The sequence below is a fragment of the Eublepharis macularius genome, chromosome 7 (assembly GCF_028583425.1).
Source record: "Eublepharis macularius isolate TG4126 chromosome 7, MPM_Emac_v1.0, whole genome shotgun sequence".
In the NCBI taxonomy this organism is placed as follows: domain Eukaryota; kingdom Metazoa; phylum Chordata; class Lepidosauria; order Squamata; family Eublepharidae; genus Eublepharis; species Eublepharis macularius.
Window position 1 is genome coordinate 73,933,353 of NC_072796.1, and position 26,855 is coordinate 73,960,207.

At 40.3% G+C, this 26,855-nt stretch overlaps 1 protein-coding gene across 2 annotated transcripts; it reads right to left on the reverse strand.

Annotated features, from left to right (window-relative positions):
* Nucleotides 1-54: 54 nt before the first annotated feature.
* ESCO1 (establishment of sister chromatid cohesion N-acetyltransferase 1) lies at nt 55-25,503 on the reverse strand. 2 transcript variants are annotated; one of them, XM_054985649.1, is made up of 11 exons: nt 25,306-25,503; nt 23,400-23,484; nt 20,410-22,454; nt 16,777-16,900; nt 12,653-12,719; nt 10,796-10,907; nt 9,055-9,186; nt 4,159-4,248; nt 2,412-2,552; nt 1,374-1,561; nt 55-927 (listed from the first exon to the last, which is right to left on the reverse strand). In XM_054985649.1, exons 3-11 carry the CDS (start codon nt 22,450-22,452, stop codon nt 780-782), a joined length of 3,045 nt encoding a protein of 1,014 aa, XP_054841624.1. In that variant the 5' UTR covers nt 22,453-22,454; nt 23,400-23,484; nt 25,306-25,503; the 3' UTR covers nt 55-779. The 2 variants fall into 2 exon arrangements, with proteins under 2 accessions (XP_054841624.1, XP_054841625.1); XM_054985650.1 differs by lacking the exons at nt 55-927; nt 1,374-1,561; nt 2,412-2,552 and adding an exon at nt 4,833-4,951 and having other exon boundaries at nt 4,157-4,248.
* Between the last annotated feature and the right edge of the window lie 1,352 nt (nt 25,504-26,855).

A 26,855-nucleotide genomic window follows, 5' to 3' on the forward strand; every position in this document is an offset into this window, starting at 1 on the left:
ACAAAATCATCACTTTGCTATAAGAATCTAGTATTTCAATCAACTTTTAATATTCAACCATATCAAAGGAAATGCTTAAATGCATTTAGTACTAGAACATCATTTAAAAGTTATCAAATACTTCATTTCATCTACATTATATACAGGTCAAAGAAGGCCACAGTAGTTTTTCAACATATGCTCCCTCTGAAAGTGGAGAGTTTCAGATTAAAGTATCAAAATGAAGTCCACTAATGAAGATCCATACCAGTGTACTGTTGCTGAAGCCAGAGAAATTATTTTGTAGTTCATAAAGGCTGAACTAGTTCTTCCTGAACAAAGTTCAGAGTAATTATTGAAACTTAAATAGTGTCTTGCTGTAGAATACGTTTATTGATGTACAAGCCCTTGAACATTTGATGCTTTCACCATTATACACATTGTCATCAAGAGCAACATTCACTGCCTTGGTATATTGCTGCACTGTGAACTTCAAAATATACTTTAAGGCGACCACAGCTCCTGCACTAGTTGACAGTCCACTATGAACAATTCTGCTGCATGTAAACATGACTAAACTAGGTAATACATAAAATGTTTATAAAAATATCTTTTAAAAATTATCCTAATTTCTGTAATGTTTACACTTTTAATAAAATACAAAGTACAACCTTTCGGTTGTTACTAGTCCTGAGTTCACTGCTAATAAAACTGTCCCATTCTCTTGGTCAAAATCTGCAAGCCAGATAATTAATTTTGACACCAGTTTCTCATTACTGTTTGCTATAAAGCTTTGCATTTCAAGCAGGTTGTTGTCCACTGAGAAAATTGTACACCAGGAATTGACTAGTACCACAGTATTGTGTTGCAAAGAGTTTCCCATCAGGAGTAGGATCAGAAAAAGCAATTTCTTCTTTACTCAAATATGAACCATATATAAAGTTACTCCTGTTTAAAGATATAAAAAAAATCATGAAGTCTCAAGGCAAATTGTGAAAAGCTACCACATTGTTGATAAAAAATACACACGACGAAGCCTCTATTAAGTACTATCTATACAAATACTTCAAGTATAAAGTTCAAGTAATGCTTTTGGAATGGCAACATTATTCTGAAGTTTCTCTTTATTGGCTGCAGGGTCTTGGGGCAGCAGGCAGACAGTTAGCACACAACTTCTAAATAATAAACAAGATTCCTATAACCATGATGAAATAAGAAAGCTTCTAATGGCTATGGCAACACTGAAAAATGTCTCCAGCTTATCTTCTTTTCTGGGGAGTTTGAATACACAAACCTCACTGAATGCACCAAAGTACTATATAAAAAATCAGTATTAAGACAGTATGTGCATCTTGGACTAAACACCTTCATGCTAGTACTGCAAATCAGCTTACCTAAGGCATTCTAACATCCGAGAAGCTATTTTCTTCCTTCGCATCATGCTAAACACCCAGATGCGACTAATGCCACATAGAGCAGGCTCAGGAGATGTTGAGCAGCACCAAGCTTTCTGTCTTTCAAAGATGACCTTCTCGTTTTCAGAACCAGCTTCTGGAATCTTTTCTTCTATAACTCTATAACCCTAGGGAAGAATCCTAGTTTTAGCATACCTTTTCATTGCAAAGAGATTTGAAACTGCTTGTGTAAGATGGCCTCACATGTTATCATGAAATATTCCTGTCAGGTTTTCCTTCCCCAGGACTATTTCCATCTAGAATACTACACTTTCCCCAATCACATCTTCTGTTCCTGTTTTACCAGGAACAGAAGTGGGAACTGGAGGCTTTTGTACCTCTGACTGAAGTGGAACTACACAATCTGCTGCCAAATACTTAAGAGAAACAAGTCTGTATCAGTTCTATGCAATGTAGTCCTCTAAAACGGCATCCTTTACTAGCTATTTACCCCCATCCACCCTCCACTGCCTGAATGTGTTTGTCCTATGTACAGCTGGTGTAGTCCTCAAGCTCATTTAGGCTCCACTTCAGATTTCTTCTCATTAAAATTTCTTGTAACATCTAAATAGAAACAGCAGAAGGAACATTGCCCCTATAATCAGCATCACTCAACAGCAAACTGATGTGCTTTATGTAAATCAATCCATTCATGCAAGGTTTCCTACAAGACTGCTGCACGCAGAAATCTGAAGAGTTGAAATCTAATAAACTTCACTAACACATAAGGCTGACGCTGATGCTGTAAAAAGGATTCCAACCTGGTGGGTCAAGAAATGGTCTGAAATATTCCTAGCCAACAGATCTCAACAAATTCGAATCTGCTGCTGGACATAAAGGGTAGACATTAGCAAATTGTCATTGTTCTACTTTTTGCAGTAGGGATGGAAAACTTGCAGAGTACCACAGGAACATATCAGTACACAGAGGGGCAAAAAAATCAAAGATGACAATTATTATGGACACCACCCTACTTACCCATTGAATATGCTCTGCAATTAAGCAGCCAGCTACTTTTTTATCATTTGAAATAAATAAGAGTGTCTTTGCTCTGGAACATGTAAGAGGAGCTTGCTGAAATCCAAGATCATTATCTACCATCTCTCTGATCTCATCAACCTGCCAAAAAACCAGAATAGAATTATATCCAAGACACACCGAAGTAGTACTACTATTCATATGCTTTTCAAAAAGTTACAGGATTGCTTAAGGATTTGTATAACATAACATGTATGGGTTTAAGAATGAATTTCTTAAATAAAAAACATGCATACTGTATTTTCATTAGCCACACAGAGATAATAACTGAATAGAACAAGTACTCCACTTTAGTTTAAGCCGTAAAGCAATCTGTAAAAGGGGTATAGGAAAAAGAGTTATCTTGATTTTTGCACTATCACCAAAGTCTCATTATAGGTATTCTTTTTGAAATACTGAACGAAGTGAGGGCATTGCCAGCATTAAAATTTCTTCTTTATTACGTTAACTAATCCACCAGGAGCATGATGCCTAAGTGCAGAGGATCAACACGGGGCAAATGGAACCCTTTCCCTTTTTAGTGCACATGCACACAGACTCAAAACCATGCAATTCCTTGGAATGGCAGGCCATATCTCTTCTCTAACCGAGCTGGAGGCAAGCTGGGTGATGTATGGCAGATTCTTACAGGCCTCCCATTCTCTGAAGAGCTGACACAGCATGTTCAAACACACTGACTGTAGGAGGGTGGAAAGGAACAAGACATTCCTTATGATGAAGCTTCTCATATGAATGATGGGCCTGCAAGGGACGAGATTAAACCTCTATATATTCATAATCTGGCTTTAGGCAAATTCATTTAAGGCTGTTAACAGTTCTCAAAGTACACTCATTGTAAGTTCATTCCAGCTCACGTTTCTTCTGAGGGATATTTTTTCACTCGCTTTCCTTTAAGGAGAAAAAAAACCCTAAGTGACTCTGCTTTTCTTAACCAGTTATATAGTCCTCAGCTCAGGCTTTCATCTACATATATTCTTGCAGGGGCAAGGAAGGTCCTACTACACATGGGTCACTTGTTATGAAGGTCACCTCCACTGCATGTCTCAAATTTTCTACTACTATTCAGCTACAGACTCTGGAATGACGTTTAATGGTTATGACAGTTCTAGAATAATTTGACCAATCATACATATGTTAGTATTTTTGTCAGGCTGCAATCCATGTGGGTGAAAAGGGAAAAATAGTTTAGTGTAGTGGTTAAGAGTGACAGGACTCTAATCAGTCACAGTTTTTCCAGAGCTGTCTCAGCCCCACGCACCTCACACGATGATTGTTGTAGGGATGTTAACAACAAACTTTGTAAACCACTCTGAGTGGGATGGTTGTTGTGGGTTTTCCGGGCTGTATTGCCGTGGTCTTGTCATTGTAGTTCCTGACATTTCGCCAGCAGCTGTGGCTGGCATCTTCAGAGGTGTAGCACCAAGATGCCAGCCACAGCTGCTGGCGAAACGTCAGGAACTACAATGACAAGACCACGGCAATACAGCCCGGAAAACCCACAACAACCATCGTTCTCCGGCCGTGAAAGCCTTCGACAATACACTCTGAGTGGGCATTAAGCTGTCCTGAAGGGCTGTATATAAATCGAATGTTATTATTATTATACTTAATCTATACTTAATTTTACATCTGCTTTCTGGAGAGGAGAGCCAAGAACAGGATAGAGGGGTTTAGGAGTTTGAACTACCTTTCTCAGTGCATACTTTGGATCATCAGGAAGCACCATTATCATCTTGCCATCAGGATACTCGGCCAAAATCCTCTCTTTTTTCCAGCCCTACAAAAGCACATAAAAACACTTGGCTGAACATATATTGCATAACCCATTGCTCACAACTATGTGTCTTTTGTTTACAATGATCATAAAATACTCTGTCCTGATGAACTGTTTAATTTATCCGTATGAGTAGAGAAGGCAACTTTATGCAACACAGGAAGGCAGTAAGTAGTTTATCAACGTATTTCATAATTCATAAATGTAATATTTCAAAATTTTTCAGCTTTGTTTTGAATAACTTCAATACAGGTTAGATTAGAATCAGCAACCTAGTTTGTTAAATGAGCCAATTACCCAAGCAGCAACACTGAGTGGGGATATGCAGGCATTAAGGTGTGTGTGTGTATATACCTAGCTTCTTCTAAACAGAAATGTCAGAGGTTTTTAATTGCTGTTTCTTTAACATAGTTACCTCCACAAATATAAAATATGTATATCTTGTAGTGGCATGCAAAAGACCTCCAGGAGGTTTTCAACAAATTGATAGGCATGCAATGGTTCAAAATACAAAGAATAATATTTGATCGCTGGTTATAAGTATCATAGTCGCAAAAATGAGACTATAAAAATAATACAGTAACTACCTTCTAAGAACCTAATGGGAAAAGCTGCTATATGGTGTGTATCTGAAGTTAAACACACTCAAAAAAGAGGTAATTAATTCTTCTTCAGATCCACACTGATGGTGATTAATGAGCAGTACCTGCATGGAAAAACAAAACAAAAAGCCACTTAAGTCTATTAAGATGGGACTTATCTGGAAGTTAAGAGTTTATGCTGGTCAGAAAGAATACTGAAAAGAGTATTTATAGGAAGAATAAACAAATACTTCACTGGGATTACCTATACTTTAAGCATAAACTTTGAAAGAAGCTTTAAGAGGGGAACTCACTTGAAGCTATTTTGTCCCGAAATGTCCTATAAAGTGTCTGCAAAAATGTAACAAGGTTACATTTAATCAATACATTTGGATTTCTATCCCACCTGATTCAAAAGGCAGTTTCAGAAGCCAGAAGTAATTTTTTTAATTCTCTAAAACATACCAGTGTGCATTCTTGCTTCAGTTCTTACGTATTATTCTCTTACCAACAGTGATACTGGGCACCACAACATGAGACAGAATTGTAAGATTTAAGGCTACAAACCTATGCATACGATTTGGGATTAACCCCACTACTTCATTCATACCACACCATTCTCCCCAATGAGGACCCACGGTAGTTTACATAATTCTTCTCTCCTCTGTTTTATCTTCACAACAACCCCGTAGTGTCATCTAGTGAGCTTTCATGGCCCAATGGGGTATTCAAAACTGGTTCTCACAGATCCTAGTCTGCCACTCTATCCACTATACCACACAGGCTATCCATACTTGGGGCATGCAAAAGGTTGGATAGTGAAAAATGGAAGCAAGGACTTAAGAACAGCTCTTAGATGCAAATTAATATTTGCAATATGATGGCTGCATAAAAATTGTATTATGTGACAACTAACTACGCTTCTGTTAATCTCTCCCCAATATGGTTGCTTGTTACTTTTCACAGCCTTATTCTACTTGGAAACAGTACTGATCAAGGAAAATATCCTAAATTTTGTTTGTAAAGTAAAAGGCTTCAGCTACATAAGGAAGGACTTTGTATTTAAACTGGACAGACAGGCTGTTACACAAAACAAAAATGGCATAAACAAAATTTTGTGAGAACATATCACAAACATATGGTTGGATCCTATAGATTTGCAAAAGCAGCAACCTTGTACAAAGAATTTTTGCTGCCTCCCACTTCAGTTTCCCACATCTATCTTCCAAAAGCTACTCCCAAGGGTCAGGGGAACAGTAAGATGGCATTGTGTGTGTGCGTGTGTGGGGGGGGGGGAGGGGAGGGGTAGCCCAAAGGGGAAACTGCAAAGTTTACAGTTCTCTGAGATCTAACCCAAAATAATTAATTTTAATCAAAGTAAGGTGGTGCTCCAACTCCGTTCCACATTTGGCCACTCATCTAGATTTCTTCCACCCGTACGAATCCCAACTCTATTCATTCATATGCTCCAGTTCTTTGTAAATTAGTAGTACTTCAATTGTGTTTTTTGTTAACCACTGCCCGCTTGTGCAAAACATCTATTAATAAAGCATTCTTCAATTGCACCTGAATAAATCTACACAGCTCACAAACATATTTAAAACCTCCAATCAATACTGGGAACCTGACCATATGCCTTAAAAATGATATACGGGAATAGTAGTTTTTTTTTTATAAGAGACAACTGCATGAAACATACATATGTACAAGAATCAATGCCCATGCTGTTTGCCAAATTTCATTCAGAGAATGGGGAAAATGAGTCTTAAATAGTCAGAAAGCACTTTTTGAGAACATTTATGAATGATACTAGCACAGATAGTTTCAGTGGTTATAGCTGTGGATTACGAAGTCAATTACAAAGTTTGCTGCACAGGTACACATCCACTTTACAACATACTGATCTAACAATGGTAACAGTGCCACTGGATTTTTCAGGTTCAACTATACTGAATCCTCTTGTCCACATGGATGGAAGATAAATTAATGGTGTCATTCAGAATAATGAGTAAACTGGGTCTGACTTACTCCTATTCACACAACAAAATCATGGCAGAAATGGGACAAACTAGACAGAGCTCTAGGGATTCAATGAAACATACCTGAGCCCACACTAAGCACAAAATCCTTCATCTCAAAGAGAAACAGGAAGAACATTTCTCACGCTTCTGCTGCCTGGTCCCATACCTCCTACTGCTGGCTGTCCATGATCAGCAATATATCCAGGAACTGAAGTGGCAATGAAATTCAGATAGCAGGAAAGAAGCTTGCCAACAGATGAAGCTACTCTGATTCAATCTAAGCTGGCTAAATGGGACAGGGGACCCCCCACCTGGCCCCTCTCCATCTCCAGGTACCAATTTATTTTAAAAACATATTCTCAACTTAAACTTCTGAGGTAACATATGAACGATGAACAAAATAAAACCAAAATCAGTCCCCACACTGTGGCTCTATAGCAGTGGGCTGGTACCAGGGGCTTGAGGCAAACAGCAAAGCTTGCCAACTCTAATGGAGCTCTAAAGAGACCGAAGAAGAAAAGTCACCAATCCTGAACAGAAAGGATAATTTCCTCATTTCTTACATAGAACTAGCATTTTCTATTTGTACTTAGAATTTCTTTGTTGCCCACAGTTGAGTATCAGGCACTTTTTTCTATCAATACTAATCTTTCCTTTGAAATTTTGAACATTATCTTTGATTAGCAGCAATGTAATTCACAATTCTAGATAGACTAATGGCTCACCAAGTAAGCAGATTAGCTCACAAAGTGGAAAGTCCATAACCAACCCTACCAAAGTCATGATTTTAGGCAAATCACTCACTCTAAACAAGCTCCCCGACCTGCAATGTTTTAATAGTGACCCATTTTACAGGGCTGTTATTGTGATTACAGGGATTACTGTGACAATATGAAGAGTTCTGAACACCTAAAATGATATCTAAATGCCAGTGTTAAATCAGAAGAGAAAATAACGGGTGCAGGATGCCCAACCTCTGCTCAAGTTCAGACCCGGTAAACCTCAGTCATCTAGACTGAAAATAGTCTGGTACATAAATAATATAGATCAATCAAGGAATCTCAAAATAAGTTTTATTACTAATATTGATTGTCATGCTATACAAATATTTTCAGAAGAATCTTGGAAGACAAAAGCTCAAAACCCACTTTAAAAAACACAGGTTGATTGCATTGTGTATGTAACCTGTATACGTCAGGCAAATCATTTTGGAATATATCCAAGTTAATATTTGGACTGCCAAATTTAAAAGAAAAAAAGGTTGCAACATGTGGGAGAGTTCCTTAAAAAAATCACATTCAGAATTTTGAACAATACATTATGAAATTCTAAGCTAGTTTTGGATTGAAGATGGAATTTCTGTTTGGTACACAAATGAAGCTGTTTAATGAGCTCAGTTCATTTATCCTGGAGGTCTTACCAATGCCAATGAAGATTTAGGAAGGTAACATGTGATAAAGAAAACTAATCCAGAGGAGTTAGCCATGTTAGTCTATAGCAGCAAAATCAAAAAGAGTCCAGTAGCACCTTTAAGACTAACCAATTTTATTGTAGCATAAGCTTTCGAGAATCAAGTTCTCTTCGTCAGATGCATGATCATGCATCTGACGAAGAGAACTTGATTCTCGAAAGCTTATGCTACAATAAAATTGGTTAGTCTTAAAGGTGCTACTGGACTCTTTTTGAAAGAAAACTAATGTCATTGAGTTTTAATTTCACTTAGAAAGGCACACCAGCTTTATATAGTATGAAAAATATCTTGTACGTATTACCAACTAGTCAAAGGATATTTTCAATTAGCAATTTTATTTGCAAATGTTATAAAAATTATATAACCTGTTGAAAATGTGCCTCATTTTATTTCTGAATTTACATTTTAAATGTAAACAATGAACAAGCATATTACAAAATATATTCATGGCATTGTATACAAACCACTGTCTAACTTCATGTCAACTGCTGAGTACTGGACTATGTACCATAACATTTCTTTAAAGAAAAAATATCAAGAGAGGTAACAAATGCATAAACAATACACTCATAACTGACTAGCTTCCGAAAATATTTTTAAACAGATTTGACTCTTGCTTAGTGTTTTCAAATGTTTGTTAAATGAAACATAACAAACATCCAGACGAATTCTAACTGATCTATAGCTAGCCCCCAAACCTTTATTTGGTTTTATAGAAGAAATGAGGTCTTCTTACCACATACTTGACAGCACTTATAAACTGATTGTGGAAGAGAAGATGTTGTGCTTCATCCTCGGGATTTGAAGCAGTATAAAGCATTCCACAAATATTGCAGGAAATGGCTCCAAACCTTTTCTGCCCTGCATCCTATTGAAAAGAAATGTATTGCTTATGCTATACAAAAGATTTATCAAAATACAGAGACCATAAGAATTCAGATTTTCAAATTCCATGCTGCTATGTAGTATTTTTTTAAAAAATACTGGGAATAAACTTCAAGCGGCCAGGGCACAAATCATGCTCTGGCCCCATAATTATACTAGCAACTCATGAATTTACTTCCATAAAATCTGGTCCTTTCATGCCAGACTTATGACAGGTAGGAAGGGATGAGTGGTAGGGAGGCCCAATGTTCCAGATCCGCCAGCTGCTTTGGCTAATTAATTTTTTTAAGCCTGGCCATCAGGTGGAAGAACTTTACATCTGGCGAAAACTGTAGGAAGTCTCTTCTGTTAACATGGTTCATCAGAGAAGTCCGAGGTTCAGGCGCAGGGCTGCTCCCTTTAGTGTACTAATGTATAAACAGGGTCCCTTAAATCTGAGGAGAAATTCTCTAAACACCACTAGCATTCAGAAAGTCATTCTGCTCAATGAAATAAAGTAAACACAAATTACATTTCCTTTAATTTAGATACAGATTTTCACATGCTTCATACCAGAGAGGCTCCTCTCTCTCCACCTCAGAGTCCCCAAGGGCAACAGTGTCATTTCTCCCATATAATTTGATAGTTACCATTCAGTCTTATAAGGAAAATAAAACAAGCGTACTCAGGGGATACTCCTGCAGAAAATCTATCTAGCAAGCTGACCAAATCACCAAGATTCAACCATACTCCTCTCTGCACTTCTTCATCCACATAATGGGCTTGACAGATGGATATATTTTCAGGCTGTAATTTCTTACAGCAGATAAGACACATACCATATACACGTCTGTTATAAAAACAAGGAGCTCATATTGTAAACCTAGGAAATCCTGTAGCTTGAATTCCTTAGCTACCGTCCTGAAGAATAAGATGGCGTGTATGTGTGTGCCAGATCCATTTGAATATCTGGATTTTCCCCTTTAGCTGGAACTGCAGCACCTCCCTCTTTATACTCATTGAAATTTAACAGGCTTGGTATTGGGACTTGCTGTAGCAAGAAGATCAAGAAGTTCTGAGTGTGTATCTACTCTTTTGGCTTATTTCCAATAAGGCCAACATCTACTTGAACATGATAGCAAAAGTGCACCATAAGAAGACTAATGCACATAATTTGTTCTTGGAAGCTTACTTTTCTTTCAAGAAGTGGTGTTATTTTTATTCTGAAAAAGGATAACATATAGCTAAAACACAGAGATAATATAAAAAGACACAGCAGCTGTATAATGATGCAAAGTATTGTAATGATGAAAAGTATTTTAATTATTTCTCTTTATCATACAAATACAGGAACTGTGAACAGGAGGGAAATATCTTCCTTGCTACTACAACCTATTTTTAGAAATCACACTCACCCCTGGGGGAAAAATTATGTTCAAAGATGATGGACTCTAACCCACACCCACTTGCCATACAGTCCACTGCCTTCCCCTTAGACATCCATTACCAAAAATGTTTCATGAACAGGAAAGGATGAAGGAATATTTAAAAGATATTTTACTTTAAACAATGGGCACAGTGAAGCTGAAAATTTACAGCACACAAACACTTACTATGATTAGCTGCTTATCACTGTCTTTTGCTGCTTCCCTTAGTTTTTGAATATTTTCTTCAGATGAAAAGAAAGCATCACATTTTGACATCGATGTCTTTGCCAAACATGTCCTTTAATTATAAAAACAATTCATGGGAAAAATGCTGCTTATTCGAGTTTACATATTTCAATATAAGTTTTTCACAAGCTTCTAGTTTGTAATATAAAATGTGAATAGAAGGGACTATACTGCTGTGTATAGTACGTACTATCCGTTGCTGTATGCATTATCCTACTATGAAATTTCTGCGTTTAAAATATCCTGTTGACATTTATGTTTTGTTTCAGCTTTCTATAATTTCTAATCCTATTAAGTTGCTTAATGGATGTCCCATCCTGTGGACTGCATAAACTTACAGAGTGTAAAGCACCTTGAGTCTCAGTGAGGAAGGTGGACATAATGACAAATAATGAAATCAAAGTAACTGGAACCAATTTTAATGCACCAAACAAGTATGCCTAGAGTTCTTTAATTATATTAAAAAGCAAGTGTAACTTGCAAGTGCAAATATTTAAGTATTATATTCATTTGGCAGATCAGTATGGCATTTATAGCAAGCAAGAACTGCCTCCAGGAAGACCAGATCAGCTATCTTTCCACTTCTGCTCTCTTGTAACTTGAAAAGACCTCACCAGATCTTTAAAGTTCGGCAGGAGAAGCTAGCCTGCTACATTTTAGACAGCTGCATGCTAGTCTTTGCCTATTCTACTTCCTGAACAAGTTTCTCCCATGATAGTCCTCTTATTTAAAATGGAGGGGGAGGGGTTGAATAGGGCTTACAAAAAGCAGACGTTTCTCCCTTTCTGGAGTGTGTTCTGCTTGCAGTTTACAAAATGCTGCTGCAGGGTCTTCTAAACTAGAGGACTCTTTTCTTTGAGACAAGAAAGAGAAAGCTATACCCAAGTACCTTCACTTTAAAACACAGATAGTGCAAAGTAAATAACAAAAACTGTCAGCATTGGGCTGAATAAAGCACCACACAAATAATGAAAGCAGCCCTCTCCATCTTCTAGGTGGAGCAGAAGTATAGAGCCCATGAGCAAAAAGCAGACAGTGCACAGAGTAAACAGCGGGCAAGAGTGGAGCTAGTGGGCAGGGATTTGCAAAGCTGTGGTAGATTGTAAATACCATGGGAAAACAGAGCAGGTACCGTTTAGTATGAAAGAAGAAGCTGAATTTGGCCAACTTGGAAAAAACACTGCTGCACACTGACTTCTATCTTGACTCTATGGTGGCTAAGCAGTCCCTTCATAACATGTCCTAGACCATCTGGACTTACGGCAACACTAAGTTGGTTTTAGCTTTATTAAGTCAATGGGGATATTAGGAATAATAATATTTATGAAAGATTTCACATTTCCATTTTTAAAATCTGGATCACTGTTTGGCAACAGCCAATGTCTGCAAAAATGGAATTCACAAGTGTGGTATTTATACCTCTGCGACTGCCTTTTAAAAATCAAATTGTTACTGTTAGATACGATACTGTTCACACACTCTCTCTCAGCCTCTTCATAGAAATGGCAGAACAACCAATACAGAAAAAGCTCTAGTCTTGACAGAAGTCAAGGCATACATGGGATTTCAATTACAGATGACTAATTTCAGTTTCTGCCTAAAAATTCAGCCTGCAACTACTTCATTTCAGCTTCTAACACTGCAATGAGTATGGGAAGGGAGCAGGTACTGTCTTCATGCAAGCTTTGAGTTCCACTGATTGAGAGAAGAAAGGGATACAGACATTTTAAAGAAATTAATTTAAAGGAGCCAAGTGATCATGCAGTCCAACCCACAAAACCCCACAAAATACCATACCTGCTCTCAGCTGCCTCAGAGGTTTTATTTGTGAACAGAGTCCGAACCAACTGTTTGGGAGCTGGAACTACAAATTAATCAACATGTTATTACTTCCTTGATAACAATGTATATACTATACAATGTATATACTATATATGGGAGATGCTATAAATTTAAAGACAAATATCAGAATGGTGTTCACCTGAAGTAACCTTAAAATGCCTGAAACAAACTCAGTTTCTCTGGCTGTACCCTACTACTTTTCAGCAGGCATGAGAGGTAGAAGGTGCCTTTTTCAGGCCTGACAATACCTTTGAGGGTTGTGGGATCCTCATGGACAGTTGGTGTGAATGGCTTGGACTAGATAGCTGCAGTTTCCCCCCCTAGTTTCTAATGCATTATTATGGAATATCCTTCTGGGATCCATCTGTGAGATTCCCTGCTTGCCTTTCCCAAAACCTGGTTATTTAAGAAAGATTTTTTTAAAAATAGCAGTGGTATTGCTAAAGTATAACTTGTGCATGCGGAGTGTTTAAAAAGTTGTACAGGAGGGCATTTTTAATAAAGATAACAGGGCAACACTTCAACAGAACGGTGCTAAGGAAGATACTTTTATAAGAGAACATGTGTATGCCATGTATTATTTGTTGAACGTATCAGCCTGCTCTTACTGCGTTGTTTTCTACATTTGTAATTCCAGTTTCTGCACTTTGCTATATCATGTCTGATACTTTTTTGCACTGTTTCTAATTTTCACAATCCTAATCCTACTGCATGCTATTTGATTATATCGTTTTACACCATGTGTCTCAGTGAGAAAGGCAGACTATAAACAACAGGTTTTTTAAAAAAAAACTTGGCTTTTCACCATTTTGTTAACTGCCCCTATCTTTGTTGGAGGAGTAAAATTTAAAAATTACTTATTTTAAACGTGTAAAAAACCAAATAATTGACAAATGTAATGGCAAAGGATTAAAAGCGTCAAGGGTAGCAACTAGAGACGGGCACAAACCCGAATACGAACCAAAAAGAACCATGAACCAGCCCGGTTTGTGGTTCACGAACCAGCAATTCGTGGAAGCTCATTTACCACGAACTTTCAAGAACTGATTTGTGGTTCGTGTTGAACCTCAATGCCTGTTTCCCTGCCTGCAAAGCTGCACCGAAAGGGGCATTTAAACCTCGGATCAGCTGCTTGTCCGGGATCTCCCTGACAAGCAGCTGATAATTTAAACAGGGGGGGTTGGCTGCCCAGCCAGGAGTTCCCAGCAAGCGAGCCAAGCCTCACCCGCAGTTTAAATGGCCATTTCCCCACTGCTCCAAGTGGAGGGGGAAAGGCCATTTAAGCAGTGGGGCTTGGCCGGCCGGCTGGGAACTCCCAGCTGGCCAGCCAAGCCCCATCTGGCGTTTAAAGGGCTATTTCCCTGCCACTCGGAGAGGTGGGGAAATGGCCATTTAAAGAGCGAGTGAGGCTTGGCTGGCCAGCCAAGCCCCACTGTTTAAATGATCAGCTGCTTGTCGGAGATCTCCCTGACAAGCAGCTGATCCAGGAGTTTAAATGCTCCTTTCTGTGCTGCTTCGGGCACGGGCAGTGGCACAGAAATGGGCATTTAAACCCCCACCAGCTTGGATCAGCTGCTTGTCAGGGAGATCCCCAACAAGCAGTTGATCGGGGGGGTTAAATGGCATGGAAAGGGGCATTTAAACCCCACGAACCACGAATTGGTTTGTGAATGTGCCCCAGTTTACGGAAGTTCATGGTTCATGAAATGCCACAAACCATGAATTGCAGGGCTCATTTTTTCACGATTCGTGCCCGCCTCTAGTAGCAACTCCTGAATGAAATTTTAATGTTTTAATTATCTGTCGTTTGCCACCTTGGGGATCATATTTTGGATGGAAAGGCACCAGGGCTCATTTCGAGGGGGAACGCGCAGGAACGCAGTTCTGGCAGTTCCCCAAAGAGGTCACGTCAGGTGGCCCTGCCCACCTGACTCTCAGCCATTTTGGGCCTGTTTCGTCCTGGATTGGGGCCAAAACGGCTCGGATCGGGCCTCTGATGGGTGGTGGAGCACTCTCCCACTCAGCAGTGGCCAAATCCTGACCATTTGGGCCCCTTTTCGGCCATTTTCAGCCCCTTTATGCCATTTTGGGTCCAATTTCAGCCCTGACTGGCAAGGATTGGGTCCAAAACAGCCAGGACAGGTGATGCCAGGGGGTGTGGCATATGGAAATCTGTTGTGCTAATGACACATTTCCGGTGATGTCAAGGGGCATGGCATATGCTAATGAGCTATGCTAATTAGTTCCTCCAGCTCTTTTTCTATGAAATGACCCCTGAAAGGCACCATATAAAATTTTTAAATAAATAAAAAAACTAAGCCATATCTACTGTGTCTGAATGATCTTCAAATAGATTTTAGCTTCTACTAAAAAGTTCAGTGTTTGAAAGATTTTCAACAAAGAATTCTGAAAGCATTAATCACCATTTCCTTTCTCAGCTCTTAAACAAGGGATAGGCTCATATGAGGTTATGTATTTTCTAAAGTAGGCTGGATTGAGATAATTTAGGACTTTATAAACAAAAATAGCATTTTGATTTCTATAACATAGATGGCAACCATTACAGTTACTATGTCTGCTATACAGAAGCAAAATGAAATAAATAGGAGCTCCTTAATCCCTTGCACTTCAGGTTAGAAGGACCTCATGTAACTGGGTAAAGAAAGATCTCAATTGAAGCCTTGCTGATTTACTACCAGTTAGTCACCAGAGAAAACTGGGCAAGACCAATCAATTGTTAAGTGTACAGTTCATATACACAATGTAAGGAATACTTACAAGACAGCTGCATTTTCAACAAATATTTAGAAATTACAACATGTCACTTAGCTACGCCACTTCAATGTGTATTGATTGGAAAGTAGTAGTACTCTACATAACACACGTTACACAACTGAAACCTCTTATTTGGAGTACTGCAGCAGCTCTAGGCAATAAAGCTCAACAACTGAAGAGAGCTACAAATGTCCAGAGGAAAACCCATGGGAAAATTCTCAAGGAGCTTGGTGTATTATTCTAGGGGAGGCCTCTACAACATATGACTCACAAAACTAGACATAGCTTGCCATATCTAGGATGATCTTCAGAGGGCTCAATAAATCTTGTGTTTTTACCACACACACAAAGAGAGGTTTACCCATCTCTGTCTGTGTTTGTGGTTTGCCTTGATAAATAATGTGCTGGCATAGGCAGGCCCAAGATAAAAGACAACATAAAACTCACTACCAGTTTTCAAAAGTTTCATAAGGAAGCACTCATCTTACTGATGGAGGCAGGCAATATTTAAAAATACCTTTTAAAAGTATACTGAATTAGAAGTTAGAATCTACTTTCCAAATATAAGAGCATCTCAGCAATAAATTAAGGTGTTTAGAAAAGTTTTTTCCGAAATTGGAGATTTGCAAAAAAGTCTAATTAGGCATCCATCAGGGACAGATGAAGCAGAGGTTATCCTGTTAAGACAAAAGGTTTGATCTGATGTTCCACTGTGCCCTTTCAAGTTTATGGTTCTACAACTATGAAGTATGGACAAATTTGTAATATAAAATAATTGACAAATTTAGTATTAAATTTGCATGAAGAAAACACATATTTGTGAGCATGAATTGGTCTGCAAACTATTTTCTTATTGTGCCACTGAGATTAAGTGTGAAATTTCAAAAAGTAGTTGATTTGCCGACAGTTGGTTTTTAATATTGCACATTTAACTATGGTAACTCAATTTAAATGATCCACTAAATAAGTATGCTGTGGTGGCTACAGGGTCAGTCTACAACCTGAGAGGCTCAGATTCAAATCCCAAATTTTCCAAACTTGCTTGGTGATCTTGGGTCAGTCACACCCATCTCACAGGGTTGTTGTGAGAATAAAATGGAGAAGGGGAGAATGTTGTCACTTTGGTTCACCATTGGAGAGAAAAGTGGGGTACAGATAATGTAAATAACTACAGTAGATAATTATCAACTTTCCCTTTAATGGTTAGGAACTTTCTTATTTTATAAATAGAATTCAGCCACCATAACCTTCCCACAGAAGTTATAAAAATTGGAAAATATATGAATGCCCATGTTAAAATATACCTTGAGGTTTGATTTCTACAATATCTTTTTTTGATTGTTTTGCTGGTGGTGGTGCCGATTCACTGTTGGTGGTGATTTTCACTGGTGTACTTTCTGGACTTGTGTCCAAGTGTAAGTTAAAGCTCTAAAAAAAGTGTTAAAATATATAATTATAGTTACACTGTTACGCTGTACGATGTAATGTTCTAACAAATCAAATGCTTTAAAAATCCATATAAAATTTACCATATAAGCGATATGACAATCAACTACATATTGGCAAGTAGAACACAATTCTCAGAAGGCAACTGCTCAAGGTAACTGTTCCTGCTTAATGTATTGTCGAAGGCTTTCACGGCCGGAGAACGAGGGTTGTTGTGGTTTTTCCGGGCTGTACTGCCGTGGTCTTGGCATTGTAGTTCCTGACATTTCGCCAGCAGCTGTGGCTGGCATCTTCAGAGGTGTAGCACCAAAAGACAGAGATCTCTCAGTGTCACAGTGTGGAAAAGATGTTGGCAGGTCATTTGTATCTACTCAGGAGGGGTGGGGTTGAGCTGAGTCATCCTGTAAGAGTTTCCCAGGGTGTGGAATGCTAATGGCGGGAGGCTTCACTGTATCCTGAGGAGGTTCTTGTGCATATGGATTGGTGCTTGATGTGCTAATCTTCTCTGCAGGGCTATTGTCGAGTATAGAGTGTTTTGTTAGCCTGGTGTTTTTCAGAACTGGAAACCATGCTCTGTTCATTCTTAAGGTTTCTTCTTTCCTGTTGAAGTTTTGCTTATGCTTGTGAATTTCAATGGCTTCCCTGTGCAGTCTGACAAAGTAGTTGGAAGTGTTGTCCAGTATTTTGGTGTCCTGGAATAAGATACTGTGCCCTGTTTGAGTTAGGCTATGTTCAGCCACTGCTGATTTTTCAGGTTGTCCAAGTCTGCAGTGTCTTTCATGTTCTTTTATTCTTGTCTGGATGCTACGCTTTGTGGTCCCGATGTAAACTTGTCCACAGCTGCAGGGTATACGGTATACTCCTGCAGAGGTAAGGGGGTCTCTACTGTCTTTTGCTGATCGTAGCATCTGTTGTATTTTTCGGGTGGGTCTGAATACTGCTTGAAGGTTATGCTTTTTCATAAGCTTTCCCATCTGATCAGTAATTCCTTTGATACATGGCAAAAACACTTTTCCTGTAGGAGACTATTTTTCCTTGGTTGTTTGATTCATCCTGGGTTTGATTGCTCTTCGGATTTCATTTCTGGAGTAGCCATTTGCCTGAAGCCATTTGCCATTCAGGCAAATGGCTACTCCAGAAATGAAATCCGAAGAGCAATCAAACCCAGGATGAATCAAACAACCAAGGAAAAACAGTCTCCTACAGGAAAAGTGTTTTTGCCATATATCAAAGCAATTACTGATCAGATGGGAAAGCTTATGAAAAAGCATAACCTCCAAGCAGTATTCAGACCCACCCGAAAAATACAACAGATGCTACGATCAGCAAAAGACAGTAGAGACCCCCTCACCTCTGCAGGAGTATACCGTATACCCTGCAGCTGTGGACAAGTTTACATTGGGACCACAAAGCGTAGCATCCAGACAAGAATAAAAGAACATGAAAGACACTGCAGACTTGGACAACCTGAAAAATCAGCAGTGGCTGAACATAGCCTAACTCAAACAGGGCACAGTATCTTATTCCAGGACACCAAAATACTGGACAACACTTCCAACTACTTTGTCAGACTGCACAGGGAAGCCATTGAAATTCACAAGCATAAGCAAAACTTCAACAGGAAAGAAGAAACCTTAAGAATGAACAGAGCATGGTTTCCAGTTCTGAAAAACACCAGGCTAACAAAACACTCTATACTCGACAATAGCCCTGCAGAGAAGATTAACACCATCAAGCACCAATCCATATGCACAAGAACCTCCTCAGGATACAGTGAAGCCTCCCGCCATTAGCATTCCACACCCTGGGAAACTCTTACAGGATGACTCAGCTCAACCCCACCCCTCCTGAGTAGATACAAATGACCTGCCAACATCTTTTCCACACTGTGACACTGAGAGATCTCTGTCTTTTGGTGCTACACCTCTGAAGATGCCAGCCACAGCTGCTGGCAAAACGTCAGGAACTACAATGCCAAGACCACGGCAATACAGCCCGGAAAACCCACAACAACCATTGTTCCTGCTTAATTTGTACGAATTCTTAAACTAAGACCCTTGGAGTCCCTTGGTGGATTTGTAATGCCTTCCTTAGACTGGAGACTGGGCTGATCCCCTTGGAGACTCGTATGTGGCTACTCACATCCACCTCTGGTTAAAACTAGTTTTTAATCCGGTAGGCCTAGTACACCTGACCTTGCTGATAGCCACTGGTGCTCATTCTGGTATAGAACAATTGAGGGGAAATTCCGGGAGCATGGTCTCTTCCCCTAAATCTTACTTGATCTTGGGCAGCAAAAAGCGAAAGAAACAATTAAACAGTGGCTTTGGGATCATGTCCTACAATTAGATAGGGCACAGACACAGAAATATCCACTTAGTCTGCAGAATGCTAAACTTTTCAACCAGCAGATTATCTCAGATCCCTTGAGTTCTCCAAATATCAGAGAATTTTTACCGTTGCACGCTTCAATGTTCTGACTTCAGCCTTCCTGCAAGGCAGATGCATTGTGTCCCACTCCCCCAGCGGCTGTCCATGTTGTACAGGGAAAGTAGAGTCTATTGAACATATTCTGCTGCACTACACTTTCTATAACATCTGATCTCAATATATAGCCCCCCATCCTGTCAACTTTACCAGAAGATCTGAACAACTTTGTCTCCCTCCTTCTTGCAAATTCTTCCCAAGAGATAACTAATAAAGTTGCTGATTTTGTATTTTTTTTAAAAAATTGATTGATTGACTGAATTCTTACACTCTGCTGAACACCAAAGTCATTTCTGCAAGACTGAATTACAAAAAAGGAAGGATCAAGTGGCAATACATATCTCAGAACATTTTCTGTAATAGGTAACTGCATCTTGGTGTTGCCCTGTGAATTGCTTACACTGACATCAGAAAACAATTCTGTTGTGGTAGACTACAGACCAGGACTTTCCAGCCTTGTTGACCCTGTGAGTACTTTTAGAATGTTTGAAAAAGGCAAGTGGATGCTGTCGTAAAAATCACTGTCATGGGCAGTTGCTTCTGACTGGACAGGCACAAAAGTGGTACCATCCTAGATTGCTCTGAAGCACCTCCTGCTTTGCTTTGGGGAAGGAATGTTCTGGAAAAGGACCAAATGGGTGCCAGGAAACCCACTAGTGGCTATCATGGTACCAGTGGTTGCTACATTGGGAATCACTAACTTAGACTGTTAAATGAAATCTCTGTGTTTTGTAAATCAACTATGAATGCATTACGGGAGAAGCTCATCACCTCCAAACCTTGAAGAGCATTTAAATTAAAATTCACCAGAAGACTTTAAAACAATAATTTTGAAATTACAGAATTATAAAATAATTTAATAAAAGAAATATTAGAGAATGTGTCATTTTAAACAAGTAACTGCTTAAATTATCTCACAGAAAATTATTATAGAGGCTAATCTCTTACAGAATATAACAAAGGTATGTTATCACTAACCACACAGCAGTATTAAAATTGATTACCTCATCCGGAGTTGGCTCTGGCATTTGCTTTGCCTCTGATAGACCATTTTTGGTAGTTTGTACAGTGAGCTGTTCAGGATCAGGACATGACATTGCCTCTTTAGCCTGGAGTCCTTCAAAACAAACTGCACCCTTCTGCTCACATGATGAGTTACCAACCTGGAATGATTGTATCAGTTTCCTCTGGACTTCAGGTAGGTGCGTTTCCAGAGCAGTTTCTTGACCACCCTCTGGAACACTGAATTTTAATAAATCGAGTTTTGGGATACAAGGGGAATTTGGGATACTTTGGTTCACATGATTAGACTTTGTCAATTTTATTTTGGTCCACTTAGAGTTCTTGTTTGTAGTGCTATGTCGGCCATTAACAATGCATTTGACAGGCATTCCTTTCTTGCTTGGGAAAAAACGCTTGCATTGAAAGTTCTGATTAATTTCCTCTTCAGGAAGAATTGCAGCCTGTGCCAACTCTACTACTGTATCTTTTTCTTCTTTTCCACGCTCAGTGTTAGAATCTTTTTTTACTTCCACTGTGTCTGACTCAATCTCACCTGCAATTTCTTCACACAGCTCAAGAATACTGATCTTTCTAGACTTCATCAGATCTTCTGATTGATCAGCAGGTTTTGAACTCGGAGGTTCCAGCACAATTCTCTTCGTTTTTACACTTTTCCCCCCATTTTTGTGAATCAACTCTTTTTCCTTACTTATTCCACTGCCAGTTGATTTCACAGAGCACGAAACTGCATTGACAGGTTCATTCACAGATTCCTGAAAACTGCTGTCGAGATTACTGTTTGATTCTCCAAGTTTATCTTGAGAAGTAACCAAATCAGTAAGTTTAGGATCCGCTTCATACTGTTTTTCTTTCAAAGAATTCATTTTCTCTAAATTTAATGTTTTTTTCTTTTTATATTTACATTCATCATATTTCATAGGATTTTGTTCCATGTTCTGTTTTACAGACTTTCGCTTTTCATTTTTAATATGAGAAAGTTGTCTTTTCATTAGGGAGTCCTGTTTCACAGCAGAAGCATTTCCTTTGATTTTTCTGCTCCGTAAGGATATTTTAGGCACATCAGATGACTTCTGCAGTCTCAATGATCTTCTAGTTAGATGTTCATCACACGTAACAGAGTGTTGCAACTTTGGAAGGTCCTGCATAGCTTCCAGCGATGCTGCTTTTGTTTTTCTGAAATCTAGTAACCTTTCTTGTTTAATTTTCACAGAACTTTGGTTAGAATTACTACCTGTTGACCTTGTATTTCTCTGCATTCCATCAGATTCACAAGGTTTTTTGTAATTTTTAGTTTTAGCCCGTGTCCATACAGTATTCTGTGAATCAGAGTTTTTTGTAAGAGTATTTTTTTGAACTTCTAAGTTAACATTGCCATTTCTCAGAAATTTATCAGTTTTAGTAGTTCTTTCTTTCTTAGAATTTTTCTTCACCAATTCTGTTCTGGAATTCAGATTCTTAAGAGAAGTTCCAGTAGGCATTGCTGAACGCCTACTACCTAGAAGTTTAGAGGAACACTTCTTAACACCTGTAGATGACTTCAATTTTTGCTTCCTGCTTTCTATGGAGGTCTTACTTTTGATGGCATTGGTTTTTCCTTTCCCTCCAGAACTTGTCTTGGAAGAAGTCTTTGTGGAGCCCAAATAGCTAGCATGGTTGATTTTGGAAGATTTCACAGATGTTTTTGTAGATCTAGCTGAAGACTTTAAAGATGTTCTTTTCACACACACTGACGTGCAGGATTTTTTTGTTAATTCATTTGAAGCCTGTTTGGAGCATTTCTGTGCTTGTTTGGAGTGTACAGACTGAACAGATGACCTCTTTATGGATTTATTTGTAGCAGACCTGTTTGTTTTGGTAGAGCTTTTGTTCACCTCTTTCTTCAATGTTTCTTTTTTATTTGATAGATGTTTGGCATCAAGCAACTTTCTTTCTTTGTTAGCTGAGACCAATTTACTATTCTTATCCAGTTTCCTTTGCTTAGCAGGGGGTTCTACTAGCACAGATTTTCTTTTCTGTGCTGCCATTTCTGAAAACACAAACAATAAGTCATTTCAGCAGCTGTGACTATTATTATCAGACTAGCAACAGAGCCTGTTGTAAAAATGAATACAACAGGCACTAGCAGTGCAACCCTCCCAGGGTTCTGCAGCCGCTGCGGAGGTGGTGGGAAGGCTGCACAGCGGGGGCACGGCTCCCCCATGCTACGTCTCCCTGCCGTCTCCCTGGACCCGCAGCCACTGCAGAGGTGGTGGAAAGGTCGCCCAGGGAACTGTCCCCGAACTGTGCCTTCCTGCCAGCTCCACAGGCAGGCCTCTGAGGGGCAGCAGAGCTGGCGGGGAAGCTGCGTGGGGGGCTACTCCGCGCTTCGCCTCCCTGCCAGCTCTGCAGGCAGGCCTCTGAGGGGCTGCAGCACCGGTGGGGAAGGTGCGGTGGGGGGCTCCTCTGTGCTTTGCCTTCATGCCAGCTCTGCAGGCAGGCCTCTGAGGGGCTGAGGAGCTGGTGGAGGCACAGTGCATATCCACAGCTGCTGCAGACACGGAGGGAAGACCGTGCGGGTAGAGCTCCCCCGTGCTTTGCCTCTCCACCAGCTCCACAGGGAGGCCTCTGACGGGCTGCAGAGCTGGTGGGGAGGCCATGCACAGGGGGCTCCCCTGCACTTCTCCTCCCTGCTGCAGGATGGCCTCTGAGGAGCCACAGAGTTGGCAGGGAGGTGCAGCACAGTTCCACAGCTGCCGCTGAGATGGCAGGAAGGCCACACGGGGGGAACTCCCCCACGCTGTGCCTCCTGCCAGCTCCATGGCCCCTCATAGGCCTACTCCCGCCAACTCACTTTTTATCCTGGAGCAGGTGCACAGCAGGGCCCTCAGTGAGCCTGCGCCAGGATAAAAAGTGTCATCAGCAACACAGTCAGCCTTTTATATCTTAGGATTATATAAATGTAAAGTTTAATATGATGATTTGGCTTACTCACAGGTACTGTGTTATGAGTGAAAATCTCAATCTTTGTCAAATACATTCCTCATCAATTTTCATCCACAGAGAGTAGTACATATCTCCTACAGGCAACACAACACAACAAAACAAAATTAGTAGAAATGACTGTTTTATAGAGATCCCCATGTTATTTACCCAGTTGCATATATTTTGAGTCCTGCCATTTCAAAGGCACCTACAAACTTAACCTAAACTTACAGCAACCTATATATTACTACAATCAATATAATTTGCTTCCAAGAAAATGCATTGAGTTTTGCATCATTCTTCTATTACTATGAAAAGCAAAGATCCTTTTGTAACTCACATAATACTAATCAGAATGATTATACAAGTGGATATTTCTAAACAGTAAACAGTTTCTTAGTGTGTCAGAATTCAATACCTGGATAATCTATCATTTTGTTTTTGCTTTATTTCAAGATGCAAAGATAAGTTTGCCTAATAAAATTTCAGAAACCAGGGGAAAGGAGTAGTGTCTTCACTTTCCAGGGGGCAGTATTTCAGTATTTTGCATAATTCCTTGCCTCTCGATGGACTAAAAAAAATTAAATAAATTATGCAACAGAAAAAAGATATGAACAAATGTACTTGTAACAAATACAAGGTACCCGTTGTTAGCTGTCTATGCTTGGCAATAGGAAAGCAGTACTGTGATATGTAAGATCAGCAATTATATTTTAATGGAGGAAAAGCAATACATCTTTTTTCTTCTATATCAGATTTGATTCTTGCTGCAGCATCAGTGAATTGCTGTAAGAAAGCTCCTTAGCCTATGACAGTTCCCGGGCCCCAGTGAATAAGGCTAGGTTTGTACAGCAGTAAGACAGAAACCTATGCCTGTTAGAAGACTAACAGCATCGTGCAGGAACTGTTTTATTTACCCTATTCCATTTTTAATCCACTTTTCTTCAAGGCAGCTCAGGGAGGCTCCTTCCATTTTATTCTTATGACAACACAGTGATGTAAATTAGGCAGAGTGATAAATGACTGAGCCAAGGTAACCAATGAGTCTTATGGTTGAGTAGGAATTTGGTACTACTCCAACATTCTAGCCACTATACTGTCAACAAGAAATAATTAATAAATAATCATAAGCACTAAGAAAATGGTTCTCCTTAACCTTTTTCTAGTGTGTTAAGGGTCTCTCTGTACAGGGTGTTTTTAGACATATAAGATAAAGTGTGCCTGAAAACACATGCACAATACATGTTAAAAAACTAGACGTGGCTGCAGCTCCCAGATTCATGGGCACCGGGGGTTGCATAGCGAGTGAAACGGTTCTAATGGACAGTGCCACATTTTACACCAGCGTAGCAGCTGCATATGCATCGGTCTTCGACAAAGCATGGGCAGCACACACATCTGTAAACCACACCTGAGTACCGTGACCAGATGACACACTTTTCTGAAGACCTGCACCTGAGGGCTTCGGCCCAATCTCTCGTTACACTCGGCAGTCAATCTCGGTGTTCGCGCAATAATGGTGTATAAAGCGAGGGGCTTTTCTGCCAGACGGCGCCGCGCCGCACGCAAACCTCGAGCGCACCTTTGTTTCAGGCTCCACAAAACAGGACCAGGGTTTTAGTGAAGAAAGGCGGGGAGGGGGAACGATGCAGCGTCTCGGCTTCCCACACTGGTGTATATTTCGGGACGAGGAAACCGGGCAGGCTGCCGACCCAACCCGAGGTCCTCGCCCGCGTCCCACAAAGCCAGTTTCGCGACTCTCGACGCGAGCAGCCCCCTCCCCCCTGGTCCCAATCGGCAGGCTATGCAGGGAGGCAAGGCAGCCGAGGGGGGAAGCCAAGCCAAGGTAGTTCTGGCACTTGTTTTGTTTCCGCCTCGTCCGCCGGCGGAAGGGGAGCTACAGACCCGGCACTTACCCCTCCGGGGGAAGGTCCTCCGGAGACTGAGCCGCTTGCACCCCCCCCCCCCGCGCCCAGCCAATAACCACTTTTGGCGCGTGGCCCTCGTCGCTGCCCCGAGTCACTCGCGCAGGCTCCTCATGTCACCCGACCGGCGCCTCATCGCAGCCGAGAGCAAAAAAGGAAGGCACCAAAACGCCGCTTCACATCCGGGTAGTACAGCCAGCCCAAAGAACTCCGGTTAAAAACAGTTTTCGAGGAGCACTTCCGGTTTTCTAGATGCGCTCCCATGTGGGGGTAAAAAGAAGTGGGGGAAAAATAGGAAGCGGCGCAGAAACAAGAGCAATTGCCAAGCAGGTAGCGGTAGGGGTTTAGGCTGCCGTTTGTGGCAGCGCTTTGAAATAATCGTACCCTGTCCTCTTCAAAGAAAAAAGCTTGAGCAGGATAAATGCACACCTGTGCTTTTAAAAACACAGCAGGCATTCACTGCCTGCTATACTGTCCCAAAGTAGCAACATTCCGGGAAAGAGTTCTAAACGAAATCAAAACCATCACAGGCAGGCATGTTCCCATTTCGCAAGAGACCTTGATCCTAAACACATGGACATTTACAGGAGGTACACAGATTAAGACTCGAACTACCTTGATCCTATTATCGGCTGCCAAAGCAACCATTGCCACCCGCTGGAAAAATGTAAATACTCCAGATATTTGTGAAATATCTGTAACTATGGCATAATTATACTATGGCTGCAGTTACAGATAATCTCTCAGTATAGACCCCCCAGATGACCTCAAGAGACTTTACCCAATCTTAGAATACCGAATGAAACAACTAATCTCCAAGGTCATAGGTGCAGAGGAGCTAGCTGTGTTAGTCTGTGGTGGCAAAATCAAAAAGAGTCCAGCAGAATAACCAATTTTATTGTAGTATAAGCTTTCGAGAATCAAGTTCTCTTCGTCAGATGCATGGTACAGAAACTGGTCAAATATAGAAGAGGAGGGGGGGGAGGGGAGGAGAGCGAAGATGCAATTAGGGGGGGAGAGGGAGGATGCAACCAAAACATTCCTTTGCTAGTAAATGTAAACATCTCCTTTTGGTGTGAAGTTTCAAAGGAGTTTGCCGTGTTAGTTTGTAGCAGTAAAACAGCTAGACCATTCAATTCCAATGCAGTATAAGCTTTCGATAACCACAGCTCTCCCCATCAGATGCATCTGACAAAGAGAACTGTAGTCCCCGAAAGCCCATGCCAGGTGCCACTGGGCTCCCCCAGACCCCGCCTCTGTAAAGGAGATCTGTTACCTGTGACAATGTGATAACCATTCATAGTCCCTATTCAGTCCCAGCTTGACAGAGTCAAATTTGCATATGAATTCCAATTCAGCAGCCTCCGGTTGGATTTTGTTTTTAAAAGATTTCTGTTGAACTACAGCGACCCTTAAGTCTTTGATGGAATGTCCTGGTAGATTGAAGTGTTCTCCCACTGGTTTCTGGACGTTTCCATTTCTAATGTCAGATTTGTGTCCATTTATTCTTTTGCGTAGAGGTTGGCTGGTTTGTCCAATGA

What these genes read in the sequence shown, in the direction of transcription:
- ESCO1 (XM_054985649.1), bottom strand. Translation starts at nt 22,452, where the DNA reads ATGGCAGCACAGAAAAGAAAATCTGTGCTAGTAGAACCCCCTGCTAAG. An exon ending in TCTGAGGCAGCTGAGAGCAG is followed by an intron (nt 10,908 to 12,652) that starts GTATGGTATTTT and finishes TTATAATTAAAG; the next exon opens with GACATGTTTGGCAAAGACAT. An exon ending in GTGATAAGCAGCTAATCATA is followed by an intron (nt 9,187 to 10,795) that starts GTAAGTGTTTGT and finishes TCTTTTCAATAG; the next exon opens with GATGCAGGGCAGAAAAGGTT.